Here is a 15,944-nt window from a genome sequence, read left to right as displayed (position 1 = left end):
TGGGAAGCTAAGCATCCCAGATTCCTGGTCTTTTTCTCCACCCAGAACTAGGGACCAGAACTAGGATGAGGAATAGAAGAACTACCAGAATATTGGACTTGCTAGCACCCACCAAAAGGGAACTCTGGTCCCCTAACCACCAGACCAGTAAGGGGCTCTTTCTGCACCCACTAGAAGAAGAGATGGGAAAGAGACAATGCAAAAACACACTCAGCAACAGAAAAACAAATATGACACAGCCAGATTCTAGAGACTCCACACCAGCAAGACCCCAACATTCCAATGCAAATAAAGCAGAAGAGAATGACCTTAAAAACAACTTAATGAAAATGATAGAGGCCCTAAAAGAGGATATAAGAAAATCCCTCAAAGAAATGGGCGAAAAAACAAACCAAAAAATGCAAGAAATGGAAGAAAAAACAAACCAAAAAAAGGCAGGAAATGGAAGAAAAACAAACCAAAAAATGCAAGAAATGGAAGAAAAAGCAAACCAAAAAATGCAAGAAATGGAAGAAAAAGCAAACCAAAAAATGCAAGAAATGGATGAATTAAACACCCAGTGGACAATCAAAGTACCATAAACACATAAACACACATCTAAACCTGGTATTTCTCTGGTAAGATGCTATTACACAAAAACTCAGTTTAACTTTATTATTTCCAGCACACTTTATGTCCTATGGAGATTAGTTAGGAAACAAAAGCATTTTTAAAAGCTTTGGGGACGGGCATGATTAACTTTAACATGTTCCACTGCACTCTGATCTAAACTTGCACCTTTCTTGTAAGCAGATGTGTTCTTGTAACTCAAAAAGAAACATATATCTATCAATTAGAACTCTTGCCCATTTTCTTGCCTCAAAGAGGCACATCCAAACCTCTGAAGCCAATCCACTTTATTTCAATGAAACTCATTCTGCAGTTCTACATGACCACTTTGGTTGGGCTTTGGTTTAAGTTTTTCAAGCAGTCCAAGGTTTATACCTGGCTTGATATCTACACCAAAGCAAATGTCTGCACCTGACTAGTGCCAAAGAAAATACTGTGAGCCACCAAAGTCTGCAAATGCACAAGCTTTTAATAAAACTCTAAGGCATTCATTCCCTGTGACTTTACCCCACTCCTACATCACCAAATAATCGAGGAGCAGAAAAAGGTGCAGTTAACTACAGAGAAGCATCCACCTGAATCAGGCTTAAATAACAGAAAAGGTAAATAATCTCCTGCACCACAGTATTCTGAGGTTGGGTAGTGAACATAGTGGGCACAAGTAGACATTATTTCAATACGAATCAATCAAATCTTGTCCCACAGCTGTATGGTTTGTAGAGATGCGAACATGAGGGTAGAAAGAAATCTTGGTCCTCCCCAGCTGGTAGAGTGTCAAGACAACTTCTCTCTGACAGTCACCACTTGCATGATGATACATCCAGGTTTGAGGCAGGTACATCTGTTTCAATCTCCCCAATGAAGCACACCAATCTATGCTTCATTGGGGAGATATAATCAATATCAATTGAAGCTGGAGTGCTGATCTGATGCTCCTTGACTCATAAGAGGGGTACATCCCAGTAAACTCACATATAATAACTGATCTGCACTGTCAGCTTGTAGTGATGTAGAATTACCAAGGAGACACAGAGTTGATCCTGCCTGTAGGTGCTTCCAGAAAGGTTTAACTGAGGATGAAAGACCCACCTTGTATATAGGTACCACTCCATGGGCTGGTATCCAGAAATAAGAAAGAGGAAGGAAGAAATCAGGCTGAGGACTAGCATTCATCTCTCTGCTTCCTGACTACAGATGCAATGTGACCAACTGTACTCTAGCTACCATGATTTCTATGAAAACATGAACCACACCCCTAAAGCTATGTGCCAACATAACCCTTCTTTGAACTTTTTAAGGGGGTGTCAGGTATTTAGTCACAGCAATGAAAAAATAACTAATAGACAATGGCAAGCTTAAATTAACAAAATCTGAAAACACATTTAAACCACGTAGGCAAAAGTACACTCAGCAACGTGGCACACATATATGGCTCTCTGGCCTGGTAACTGTGGGGCTGCCTGATAGGAGTAGACACTGCCAACTCACAGCATCCAAGAGAAGATCCATGGCCTGGCAGAGATACAAATTCAAAATTCTAAGTACACATTTCTATGGAATCAACTCAGTACGAATGTATATTGCTTTTGTACCATAGTAAATTCCACAAAAATCATTAACTCAGCCATCCTAAGTCATAGACTGCCTATACTTTAAAAGAGATAAAATCCACTGGCAAATATTTTTTTCATCAGTACTGGACACTGAACTCAGGGCCTCATGCAGGAAGGGAAGGATTCAATACTGAGCTATATCCTAATTCTTTTGTACTTTTCTACTTTGAAACAAGGCACAAGCTGTTCCTGCTAACCAAAAATGTGTTATATGGCTCAGGCAAGCCTGAAACTGGCAATCCTCCTACTCCTGACTCTCAAGTACCAAGGATTTTATACATGTGCTACTAGACCAAACTCATTTTGAAACTTTTTACTATGCATTAAAAAGAGGCACAAGCTAACATCTGTTGAGGAAACAGTGAAAAGTACAAAAGAAGCTCTGACTTCAAAGGTTTATCAGAGCACTGCAAGATTCTAGAGCAGGCATGGGCAGTGGCTATAATTTCATCAGAGCTCATATCCTGGGGTAGTACTAAGATCATCAGTTCTCAACTTTTCCTAAAGAATAGGTTAAGTGGGAAGTTATTTAAAATATCCCTATCAAGGCACAACCTCCAATGACTTTAATCAATTGTGGGGCACAGGTTTCTTGACAGTAATTTTACAAACACCCAATGACTATAATGTGTAGCCAGGATCAACCACTGCTTTCAACTAACAATTACAACTTTCCAAGAGTGTGAAGGCCCAAGATGCCCCAAACTGCTTTTGATATTGTCCATAGTTGTTTGATTCAGCTTGGGAATTCATGAAATACCTAGCACCCTACTCATAAAATGTTCTACTGTATATTCTAAATGGTATTTCTGCAGTTCAGACCGCAACTAGTACATAACTACAATTTAGGAGGCCATACCCACCCTTGGATTTTTCTAAAGTGTCTAGATTTCTGTAGAATGTCACTTTGAATGCAAATACTACATCATATGATATTTCAATATGAGTTAAATTTTGATATGAGTCAAACTCTATTTAGTAAAAATTGTAGTATTTTGCAAAGAAGTTTTGTTAGTGCTCTATTGCTGTAAGGAGACACTGTGCCTAAGGCAACTCTGACAAGAGAAAGCACTTAATTGGGGGCTCGCTTACAGTTTCAGAGGATTAGTCTGGTATCATCATCGCAGGAAGCATGGTGGCACACAAACAGGTATAGTACTGGAGTGGTAGCTAAGAGCTACACCAGATTTCCGGGGGGGGGGGGAAGAATTGGGGGAGATGCCCTACTGTGGGCTTCTGAAATTACCAATGACACACTTCCTCCAATAAGTTCATCTAATCCTTCTATTCCTTCTAACCAGTTACAAACAGGCTATAGGGGCCATTCTTATAAAAACCACCACAGACATGAAAGCCAGAAGTACTGGCCATTTTCAGAAAGCTCCTAACTTACCTTCACATTTTCTGCATAAAGTCTAGCTTTATGCAGCAGCTAGAGCAAGCAGAGATATAAATCCAGCCCATTATACCTGCAACAACTGATTTGGCTATATAGATTTGCTGTTAAGGAACTGAAAGAATGAGGTACATACATTATGAGAAGATTGGTTAATTGGGTAACAAGAAGTCACGGTGCAATACTCACTATGACATGTCTCAAGATCGATTCTAAAATCTGCTTAATAAGAGAGGGAAAGTTCAGGAAAGGGCTCACTCTGCCTTAAGAGTGGCTTTTCTCTCCAATCCAAGGGGCACACAACGTTCTCAGCACAAGTAGCTACAGGAATCTGGGCTCCATACCTTGAGCTGAAATCCATGCAAGGCATTTGCATTACCCTCCTGAGCTCAGGGGTTCAGTACCACAAGGCTGGTAAGAAATGGCATGGGCATACGAGCAATTAACAACACAGAGGTCTTTTGCCATTTCAGGCAGCTACTTGGGCCTGGTGACTTAAAGTCCCTGGAGCCTTTTTTTTTTAATTCACACGTGCAAACACCAATGAGGGACTTGTCCTGACTGGTTTTTGGTGAACTTAACAGAAGATAAAATCATCTGAAAAGAGGACATCTTGAGAAAATGCCTCCATAAAACTGGCCTATAGACAAGTCTGTCTAGCGTTTTCTTGATTAATGACTGGTGCAAGGGCCCAGCTCACTCTGATTGCTGCCACCCTTTGCAGGTTGGACAGGCATGTATAAGAAAGCAGGCTGTGCAAGCCAGAGAAGCCAGCCAGTAAGCAGCACTCCTCCATGGTCTCTGCATCAGGCCCTGCCTTCAAGTCTTGTGACTCTAAACTGTGAACTGAAATAGAACCTTTCCTCCCCAAGCTGCTGTTGGTTCTAGTCTTTATTATAGCAAAATACAGACAAAACTACAAGAGGTTCTTCAAATCCAGCTCTATAAAGTAAAGTCACCACCATACTAAGCCCTCGAGGCACCCAGAAGCCCATGTAAATGGAATTTGTTAAGGACTTAAGGCTAAGGCTCAGGGAAAGGCAAATGTTTAAAAATGCCTGGGAGATCAGAAATATATAGTTCTACCTGTCATAGTTTGAATCTGTAATGCCCCCCAAAGACGCATGTGCTAAAAGAATCAGTCCTCAGGAGACACTATTGAGGGATGATTGAACCACAAAGAGGAGCCTAGTGGAAGGCTTGGGGGGCAATGGGTTATGGCTCTAAAAAGAATCATAGGATACCAGTCCTCTCCTTCCTCTTTTTTATATTCAACCTTGTGCTTACTGTCCTGGCTAATTTTATGTTAACTTGACACAACCTAGATTCATAAGAGAGAAGGGAGCCTCAATTTAGAAAATGCCTCCATAAAACACTGCTATAAGCAAGCCTGTGGGGCATTTACTTAACTAGTGATTGATGAGAGAGAGCCCAGCCCACTGCGGTGGTGCCATCCCTGGGCTGGTGGTCCTGGGTACTTTAGAGAGCAGGCTGAGCAAGCCATGTGGAGCAAGCCAGTAAGCAGCACCCTCCACGGCCTCTGCATCAGCTCCTGCCTCCAGGTTCTCCTGTTTGACTTCCTGCCCTGGTTTCCTTTAATGATGAACAGTGATTTGGAAGCATAAATCAAATTAGCCCTTTCTTGCCCAAGTTGCCTTGGCTAAAGTGTTTCATCACAGCAATAGTAACCCTAAGACACTCATGAGAGAGCAGGGTAAACTGGAGAGGATGGAGTTATCTCCATCCTAAGAAAAAGCCAATGTGAGAAATTCCCTGCTTGGCACAAGGCTGACTCAGCCCCAGCTAAGGAGCTATAAACAGTTCCAAGGAGCACCCAAACTGTGCCCACCCCAGTCAAAGTGACCCCTGCCCTGGGTGGCCAGGCAAAGACTAATTTTGGTAAATAACATCTTCTCACCACAACTTTCCTTGCAGGCAACTGTTAGTAACAATTTTAAAATTCCCCTAGACCCCAGTCAATGATTCCAAAGGTTACCTATTCTTACCCAATCCTGAACAGCCAAGGCATGTACCACCACCCTGCTTGCAGTTTTTTCTTTAAAAAACCCTTGCAATTGAGGCCAGGCCCCCTTTTCCTGCAGCTGCTCCACCAGTTTGCTGAACAGGGTCCCTGCAGAGGCTTGTAGCTTAACAATAAGCTTTGTGCGTTGGCATTGGTGAGTCAGCTCTGTGGTAGTCTTTTTGGGGTCTCACAAACTTGGCGTAACAACTCACACTATAATATCCTCCATAGACTTAAAGCAAAGTCATTCAGTCATGAGTAAAATCTCCAAAAGTACAATGCAAACTAAACCTTCCCTCTTTATAATCTGATTGTTCTGTGTATATTGTTTCATAAGAGAAAGCTGACATGGAAAAATGCATGTCTCAAAAATTTTAAGAAGACAAAGTGCTACATGCTAACCTTTCTCTAATAGCACTACTTCCTAACTTACTTTCCTCCAAGGATTATTTTTTTATTGCAGACAGAAGTGTGTGTGTGTGTGTGTGTGTGTGTGTGTGTGTGTGTGTGTGTGTGTTGTACACGGGTGTGTTATATGTGAATGTGAGTATGCTGGTACATATAGACACATATACACAGGCCAGAGGAGGACATCAGGAGTCTGTCTGTCATTCTCCACTCTATTCCCTTAGACAGGGTCTCTCACTGAACTTGGGGCTAGGCTGGTGGTCAGCAAATCACAATAATCCTTTTACTGCCCACCAGGTTGACAGTTTCATAGGCATACAGTTATGCCCTGCTTTTCACATTCCTCCAAGAATTATTATGAAGATAATTTTCCCAAATAAGTTATCTGATAGGGGATATTCTTCTGTGTTTATGTTTCTTATTGGTAGACGAATAAAACGTTGATTAACCAGTAGCCAGGCAGGAAGTATTGGCAGGGCTAAGAGACAAGGAGAATTCTAGGGAGAGGAGAGAGATGCCACGTAGAGGCAAAAGGAGTAACATGCCGGGGCGTTACTGGGTAAACCAAGAGCACGTGGGAATACTTAGAATAATAGAAATGGGTTAATAATTAAGAGAGAACTAGTTAGTAAGAAGCCCAAGCCATCAGCAAAACAGTTTGTAAATTAATACAAGTCTTTGTATGTTTATTTGGCTAATCAGCTGCGGGACCCAGGCCGAACAGAAACCTCCATCTTCAGTTATCCTCATTAACTAATGCTAACTCTGTAAAAATGTCTGCCAATATTACTGTAATCCATTTCACAAAAGGCAGACGGGCTCTTATTACTCTTAAACGTTATTAGTTAATCCAAGCTAACAAGTGCACACACATATATATAACAAGTTTACCAAGCTAAATTGTTTCCATTGTGCTCAGTAAATAAATGTTTTGGTTATTAAGTTATGAAATATTAAATCACATAGAAATAGGTGATGGTGCAGGGCAGTGGTGGTGCACGCCTTTAATCCCAGCACTCGGGAGGCAGAGGCAGGTGGATCGCTGTGAGTTCGAGGCCGGGCTGGACCAACAGCCTCCAAAACAATACAGAGAAACCCTGTCTCGTTAAAAAAAAAAAAAGAAAAGAAATATGTGATGGCAAAGACATTATGAACACTCTATACATAGACTCCCTTGTTAACCACGCTCCGGTATAATTTCAAAACACATTATCATACTGAGAAATTAGTTATTATAATTTCACAGACCTACAGACTAAAGGTGTAACTCAGTGGTAGAGCACATGCCTTGAAAACCCAGATTCCTGGGTTTGATCCACAGTAGTAGTAAATTATGCAGAGAAATAAGTTTCAAGTACATTGAGACCCTAAGCTAGTATTTCTCCAGTGACTGACAAAGATCAACAAAGTCAACACAAGAAATCTCAAGGAATATCTGAAAACAACCAACTGATAGGCACAAACAGGAAGAGACAACTCTTAGACCTTATTCAAAACAGCCAATCATAACTTCAAATTTATCTTTAGACAAATTACTAAAACGGGATGCTTGTAAACTGCATAGCAAAGCTCAATAAGAAAAAATAAATCAAATAATTAATAACTATTATTTTATCATAGTTAGATCAATGCATCATTATAAAATAAATGAAATGCAAAAATGTAATAGTTATCCTTCATATGTATTAATAAAAAGATGACAGTACTCTGTAACAGAGTATTACCACTGTCAAAGGATCCCCATGTTGATGGGTGACTATGGGCAAGGAAATACAGTTTCCTCCTGAAAGGAGAAATTAATTGGTAAAAGATAAAAATCATGCACAACTGACTGACAATTTCATTATGGCTGCCAGGGAAACTAATCACCAAAGAAGACTGGCCAGATATCCTTAAATTTATTTGAAAAGATGCTCTACAGAAATCTCTATCTATCTATCTATCTATCTATCTATCTATCTCATACACACACACAGACAGAGAGTCACACACACATACAGAGAGAGAGAGAGAGAGTGTGTGTGTGTAATGAGCACACCACACACATTCAGAGAGGGAGATTTAAGAAGGCAACAAACCTATTCTATTTGAGATGTAAAAATATCATAAAAGATTTTTTAAAAAAGCATACAAATCAACACTTCAGAATCTCAATACTTACAAGATTTCCTTTACAGAGGAGTGTTTACCAAGTATAAGATCCAAGTAAATTGAAATTTAAATATGACTACAATTTACCATTACCAAAAACAATGTAATCAGAGCTGCAAGATGACTAAGTAGGTAAAAGAGCCTGCTGCCCTGTCTAACGACCGAGGATCAAACCTTGGGACCAACAAGGTAGGAAGAACCAACTTTCTAAATGTTGTCCTCTAATCTTTTGTGCACACCATGGCACACAAGACCACACAGAGACAAATACAAATAATAAATGCAAGCAATTTTTCTTTTAAAAAAGAAATCAATTCAATTACAAGAAGACCATCTACATGAAGTAAGGTAGCAAACAGTATAGCTGGACATAATATATCCTCATCCAATGGCCATTACAGCCCATTTCCAACTGCCTGATCCTGGTTAAATGATCTACTCTCTCAGATTCCCTTTCCTCAGAGGTAGAAGCTGTCCCCTCAGCTCATGGACTAATTGGCTGAGCTCACATGAGGGTTCAGATCATCTAGTGTCTTCCCACCAGATCTCCTTACCCTCAGCTCTGGAAAGAATCAATTCCCCATCAATACCTAAGCTATAGTTATATGTTCTCTAACTTCATGAGGGTCTAGGGGACCACTTCTTCCTCTAAGAAGGAACCACCACACCCACACATCCAGATCCTCTGCCCCCAAGGCCCAACTGAAATCTGATGCTCCCCCAGCCACCCAAACATTACCTGTCCCTTAAAGGCTCTAATTCTCAGAGTTAAGTGTTTTGCCACCCTAGAAATATCCAGTGCCCAGGAATGTAGTCCTACTTATAGTATATGCATCAAGGATAGACATAATCCAACATCACATAACAAGCACTTCCTTGACAACCCCTTTTGCTTCTAACCCATATCACAATCACAGACGAATGCATTCAAACCATAAATCCCCAGAAACAAGATCTGCAGTCCTAAGTCACTACAAGAAGCAAGCTAGCCAAACCAGGTGTTGGTGGCACATGCCTTTAATCCAAGCATTTGGGAAGCAGAGGCAGGTGGATCTCTGTGAGCTCAAGGCCAGCCTGGTCTACAGAGAGAGTTGCAGGACAGCCTCCAAAACAATACAGAGAAATCCTGTCTCGGAAAAAAAAAAAAAAAAGAAGAAGAAGAAGCAAGCTAGCCAACTTCCTGCTAAGTATACAGATCAAGAAGGAAGTCTGAAGAGATCCTGGAGAACAGAATTTGAAGTCTCAGAATATAAAGGACTCTAACAGTCCCAGGCATGGCAAACAATAATGGTGGGTCTTCCCTTTCACCACCCTTGATAACTCATTAGATTACATTCCTAAAGCAAGTCACTAAGGGTCATTCCCTTAGCTGGCTACTTCCTTATGCCAGACTCATCCCTGAGGCTGAACACCAAGATCCAACTATCAAAATTCATCAAGGACCAACAATCAAAATTCATTATTTGGCTATATTAACATATCCAATCAAGACTTAGAACTCACTCTAGCACAGACTCCCCCTTTTTCTACTTAAAAACCACTCCTGCAAAAACAAAAACAAAAAAACAAAAACAAAAAACCCACCTGCTACTGTTTTTGCCACATCCACAGGCAGCCACCCCCACCCCCTCATCTCCAAATCCCTTGTCACCTCCATGGTAATAAAATCTTCTTTGTGCTGAGAATATGGTACCTGGGTATGTTCTGTGCTAACTGAGGTTCCTTCAGGAAAGAACAAGTTGATAGTACCTTATTAATGAACTCCTCTACACTAGTTCTACTGGCTCATTGTACTTTCTGGTACATAGGGGAAGAAACAACTAGTACAAAAAAAGGAGATTATAACTAAAATAAAGCTGCACAGGGCTAACCACTTCTGTAGTCTGACAGGAACTCCACTTCCCACCTTCAGCTATTCCAAGTCACAGAAAGGTATAGACATAAATTGCGTCCACCCTGTTTCCATGCCTTAATCAGGAACAACAATATCAAACTTCCCACACTCATATTCATTTTCCAACTGTCTTCTATGATGCCATCTTCCCTCAGGTCAGAGTCTGAGTTGAGTGTGGTGGTGCACACCTCTAATTCTAGCACTGACAGGAGGATCTTCACATGTTTGAAGACAGCCATGTTCCACCTAGTGAAGCCCAAGCCAGCAAGACTACAGAGCAAGACCTTGTGGGGAAAGAAAAAAACACCAACATCAAACAACTGAAAAAAACGGACCGCAAAGATCTAGCTACACTTCAATGTTAGAAAAAAGCACGACGCAATTTATGGCAGACTTTCTTTTAGGCCACCAACCAGCTCCCAAATCTTGACTCAGAGACTTACTGTTAGTTATGAATGCACAGGCTATCATATGCTTATTCCACTAGCTCTCACAACTTAACCTGTTTCTCTTCATCTACATGGCCTCAGGGCTTTTTACATTTCTGTCTGTTCTACTCTGTGCCTAACTGTTGGTTGCCTAGCTATCCCCACCACAACCACTACCAACACCACCAACACCATCCCGACCCCCGCGTCTCCCTCATTCTCTCTTCTACCTCTCTGGAGCCTAGATTACTCCTCCTATTTCTCTTTGCCTGCCAGCCCCACCTAGCCCATCATACCACAAGACAACACACTGGGACCTCAAAGGTCTGCCCTCTAAAACCTGCAATGGCACTTCATCAAGAGGACTAGCTTAAAGGGATAGTCATCGTGGAATGTGGAGGCCCAGAGACGCACCTTCACAGAAATCATGGATGAAGAAAACCTGTATGGTTTTACTGTCCTTTCATGTCATTAGTCTGGTACAGCCTAAGTGAGGAGAAGCATAGAGGAGGCAGGTACTAAGTAGAAACATAAGTTAGGGGCTGTCAAGTCAGAAAACAGCATGGATCTTTAACTCTCTGTCTCAGAAGGCTGGAGGTGGAGGTCATGTGATTTCTTCAAGCTTGTATCTTGAGTGCTTCTAGAGACAAGCATCATAAAGGAACAGGCCCATGATCTAATAGCACAGAATACAGTAATTCCCTAAAAGGTGATTCTATAATATAAAACGTTCTTTATATATCATTGTCATATTTAATTGTAAAGACAGTAAATGGCTTTACATTGCTTACAGTAAAAGAACATTCTCAAAAAGCAAGAAATATTTACTAGCAAGGATTACAGCATTCATAACTATTACAGAAAATGTTTATATTTTGAGAACTAAATATTGAGAATTAAATAGTAGTAGATAGGTACCATTTGTTTATAATTATTATTTAATAAAACTTTGTTCTAAGTTAAAATGACAGAACACAAGAGTAAGGTCCAGTCTCAGGCTTTGGGCCAATTCTACCTACAATCTCAGTAGAGTTGTTGCTTTTAAAAGGTCATTTCTGAAGTGAAAATGAGCAAAAACAAAGATTTAGTTTGGGAAAGTGATTTTACTTAATATTTATTTATTTATTGGTTTTTTTGAGACAGGGTTTCCCCATGTATCTTTGGAGCCTGTCCTGGAACTAGCTCTTGTAGACCAGGTTGGTCTCGAACTCACAAAGATCTTCCTGCCTCTGCCTCCCAAGTGCTGGGACTAAAAACATACGCCACCTCCGCCTGGCAAGTGATATTTTTTTTAATTGGTTGTTCAAGGCAAAGAGAGTCAACAAAATGAGAAATCACAAAGTATGTTTATAAAGACTTGGAATAGCATTAACTAGTGTTAATTATGTTACAGAAATTAATTTTAGTAGTTTATTTGAACAAAGAAAAAGAAAATAGCATGAGAATCAGGTATCTCCCAAACCAAAGTAAGTTCTAGAACTTTAACAGTGTGGTCTGAAAACATTTACAGAAAATGGAAACAGCATTGAAAACACGCTATTGGAGGCAATATAATCAACTAGCCAACAGGCTGCAACCTCGTTGCAAGTTATTGGATTTTATTACAGGACCTCTGGAACAATGTTTAATTACTGTGATTAAACTTTACAGTAGATTAGCTTCTGCCCACTGGTGTACATTGGTGTACCCAGTTCAGATCCATACACAGTCTCTGACAAACTTGTCTTAACACTAAGAAGCTATCAATTTCCTAATTGCAACCACTCTTTGGACTGACAGGTCTATTTACCCAAACTATTTTAACTCTCTAAATGCTGTAAACAGTATTTGATCACAATAAAGATATCTGGATGTATACATTATTGAAAACATTAATAGTCAATTCACTTGTAATCGGGCATAAACTCCACATAGTAATTATCCTAATTTCACTTTCAATATGAAAGTAAAATACAGCAAAAAATGTATCCCCCGCTCTTTTTTGACAAGTCAAAACAATTTAAACATTTACCCTTCCCACTCTAGGAATTCTGTATAACTGTAACTTGCAATGTGTAGCTTTTTTCTGGTGCCCTATATTTTTTATCAATAGCAATCAGTAGTTAATTGCCTCAAGAGAACACAGCTCTACTCTTACTCTGTAACAATTGAAAACCTACCTATGATCATCAGCCATTTAAGAAACTACAAAGAAAAATGCAAAAAAAATTAATAGAGCTCATTAAACCTGAGGCAATGGCCTGATCAAACAGCAAGGGAGCAATATTGAGCAAGTTCTGCTACTGGATGTTAAAATATTAAAATTTTAAAAGCCTGTTTTGATTAGAAGAAAACCAGACAGGGAGCCTAAAAGTATTTTTATAAAAACACTGTATCGTCAATACCTTTAAATGTCATTATATCATGACTAGTGGTTTGTTTTTTGTTTTTTTTAGGTTAAAGGACAAGTTTCGAGCACACCAAAGAATTTCCCGCCCGAATGTTCCTGGAAATACAAGTGGCTTCGCATAGAGCATAACATCGTTTCAAAACTAGGTACATCAAAACAGATGGGAATACGTGTTAACTTCATGTTAGTATTACCGTTTAAAATTACTCTTTGTTGTATTTGTGGGAGGGGAAGAAAGGAATGGCTCTCAGCAAGGTATTTATACGAGGTATTTAACATCAGCGCTTTCCACAGTAGCCAGAACTAACAGAGGCTTCTCTTTGCACAGTCCTAAGTTCAAGAACCAGAACCAAATTTAAAAAAAGAAACTTTCTTACTTTAGCAAGATGGTACGTAAAAGCTGAATTCTGACGGGCGGGGGGGGGGGGACCCTAAAGAGAAAACTTTTTGCCTTGGGTCAGAAATGATGCCTCGGAAATCCCTAAGTCCTAAGGGTTCCCTAATTAATCACATCTGAAGTCCAGACTTCTAGCGGTTTTGTTTGTGCTTGTTTTTTTACACGCTACAAAACTGTGCGCTTAAAACAAACAAAAAAAAAAAAAGCAAGAATTGCATGGTGTCTCACGCCTGTAACTCCAGCACTCGACCAAGAGCTCAAGGACAGGCAGGGCTACAAAATAAGACCGTCTCCAAAAGTAAGAAATAAACAGTAAAAAAAAAAAAAAAAAAACAAAAACAAAAAACAAAAAAGTCCAGACCCCAATGAACATCCCGGAAACGGGCGGAAGTCACAGCCAAACACCAAGTGCACGACAATCGGCGACCTGACACCTCTACGCTGCAGCAAGGGCAGCACTCACCCAGCGTTCGCCGGGGAAACGCAGACCGCGGGGGTTTCGAAGACGGCAGCACGACCCCAGGCTCGCTCTGCAGTCACTGACTTAACGTCTCGCTAAGCAGCCACCGTGCGCGCTGGGCGCCGCCATCTTGACGCTAAGAGGCCCGGGCCCGAGGTCCCGGCGCCGCTCGCCCAGAGCGAAGCCGGTGCTCCAAGAAGTCGCTAGCTAGTCAACTCCGCACCTCTGGCACTGACATCCCCCCGGGACGAAACGATACCTATTATCTCAGGGTGACGACCAGGAGCAGCCAAAGCAAATTCACCCTTGCATTCGCGCACAGCGGATCAGGCAGCGCTGAAGACAGCCTCACCGGCCAGGGAAAGGGCGGCGGCGCGCGCTTCGTAACCCGGGCAACCGAGCCTGGGCAGGTGAAGGGGGCGTGGTGTCCGAAGACGCCAAGGTCTCGGCCACGCCCCCGGGCGGTTCGGAGGGGTGCAGGCTGGGGAGGCTGCGAGCGAGCCGCGGCGTGGTGTGCGAGCCGGTGAGCGTCCTCCCGAGGAGTGTGCCTGGGCCTGGACGGCCTGGCCTCCTGCCGCTGGAACAGCCTGTGGGGAGCCCCGAGCCTCCCGGACGCGGGCGACTCCCCTTAGCTGCCCGCCGCCCTGCCTGCGCCGCCTCCTCGCGCGCGTGGGACTCTCAGGCCCCGAGCCAGGCCGAGCCTCTGCTTGTGCTTTCCCGCGTGCTGTCTGCATCGTCTGACATTTGGGTTGACGTAACCTCGGCACCTCCTCGAAGAAGGACCTGTTTGTTGTTATTAGTTTATTTTTTCGTTTGTTTATTTGTTTGTTTCCAACATGGCAGCCTCCAGCCGCGCACAAGTGTTAGATCTGTACCGGGCGATGCTGAGAGAGAGCAAGCATTTCAGCGCCTACAATTACAGGTGACCCGGGGAGAGGGTCGGGAATGGGGTGCCCGGGGCTGTCTCCAGAGCTCGCGGAACAGGCGCTCACAGCTTGCTTTAGTGATAGGCTCTGCCACCCTGACGCGCACGTGCTGCTGCCCACCCCCAGGTGTGACCCTCAGAGCCGGGGAGGGGAGGAGCCTAGGGCTTGCCCTTCAAATTCTGGGACGTCTTCTCTGAGCTGACTGACACTCGAGTTGGTGCTTTAGGACCCTGCGTCAGCGTCTTGTTTCTGCGGTACGAAACAATGGACGTGAAGCCGCAAGTGAGAAAAGTTAGGACAAGCAAGCATGTGCCATACATGAAACTTGCCCTGAGAATGCGAGTGGAAGCAGTCGGTGGGGACCACGTGGCCACAACGCCGAAGGCCCCCCTTTCATTTACACTGGAGTTTGGTTCAGGTGCCAGATGCATTGTAATTAGAGCAGCGTTTCTCAACCTGTGGGTCCGGACCCCCTTAACAGTCAAATGACCTTTTGACAGAGATGGCCTAAAACCATCAGAAAACACATTAACATTATGATTCGTAACAGTAACAAAATTACAGTTATGCGGCAGCAATGAAAATAATGTTATGGTTGGGGGTCACCACAACATCAGGAACTGTATTAACGGGTCACAGGAAAGTTGAGAACCACTGAATTAGAGGATGAAGGAGAGGAGGTACATATACAAGGAGTGTCGAAGGTAAAAGGCGTTGCTAAGCCTTCAGAAACTGGAATGTTAGTTTATCTTGCCTCGACAGACCAAGATCTTCCCCTCTAGGACCTTTAACAGCAAGAGGACAAGAGCATCATTCTTCAAAAATGAAATATAAAGCTTGAATTTATGTTAAGTTATACATAAACACACAAACTATACGTGTTAATGAGGTACCATGTGTGCCCTTCACTCTCAAGCAATAAAACTCTTTCACATTTTTAAGCCAGCCCATTTTTTTCCATGCATGGCCCATCCTCCTGCTTGTCTGGGTCCCTTATACTTGATAGGAAGGTCTCTACCTCACAGCCCCCACCTCCTCGACTTCTGCTTCTTGGGTACCTCTGACCCAAGATTTCTATAGGGCCCTCTGGTTTTCTGAGATGGGTGTCTTGTTGATTAATTACCTGAATCCTCTGAGATTGAAGCATAGTCCTGAGAACAAGAATGAAAGCAGCTCATTTTTCTTTAATGGGTTACTTATTTACAGTTATTTCCCGAGTGTCCAGATTATTTCACAAGCTATTCTTCACT

General features: G+C 42.1%; 2 protein-coding genes across 7 annotated transcripts in view; one reads left to right on the top strand and one right to left on the bottom strand.

Moving 5' to 3' along the window:
* Fars2 (phenylalanyl-tRNA synthetase 2, mitochondrial) overlaps positions 1–14,152 on the bottom strand; it is a 402,667-nt gene extending 388,515 nt beyond the window's left edge. For 2 of the 5 annotated variants that reach the window (XM_040755835.1, XM_040755832.1), the window contains exon 1: positions 13,772–13,922. The gene's annotated coding sequence lies outside the window, so the exon portion shown is untranslated. Of the gene's footprint in view, positions 1–13,771; positions 13,928–14,027 lie in introns of those variants that run through there. The other 3 variants (XM_040755833.1, XM_040755836.1, XM_040755834.1) reach the window with 3 other exon arrangements.
* An 87-nt stretch (positions 14,153–14,239) lies between these two features.
* The window catches only part of Lyrm4 (LYR motif containing 4), a 94,685-nt gene continuing 92,980 nt past the window's right edge, over positions 14,240–15,944 (top strand). Inside the window, exon 1 of one of the 2 annotated variants that reach the window (XM_021224986.2) lies at positions 14,240–14,690. In XM_021224986.2, coding sequence (XP_021080645.1) covers positions 14,605–14,690 — 86 coding nt within the window. In that variant the 5' untranslated portion in view covers positions 14,240–14,604. The remainder of the gene's footprint in view (positions 14,691–15,944) is intronic. The other variant, XM_005066389.4, reaches the window with a different exon arrangement.

Source organism: Mesocricetus auratus, unplaced genomic scaffold, assembly GCF_017639785.1.
Source record: "Mesocricetus auratus isolate SY011 unplaced genomic scaffold, BCM_Maur_2.0 Super-Scaffold_100013, whole genome shotgun sequence".
In the NCBI taxonomy this organism is placed as follows: domain Eukaryota; kingdom Metazoa; phylum Chordata; class Mammalia; order Rodentia; family Cricetidae; genus Mesocricetus; species Mesocricetus auratus.
Note: the sequence above shows the minus strand (reverse complement) of the source record. Positions and strands in the feature narration are given on the sequence as shown.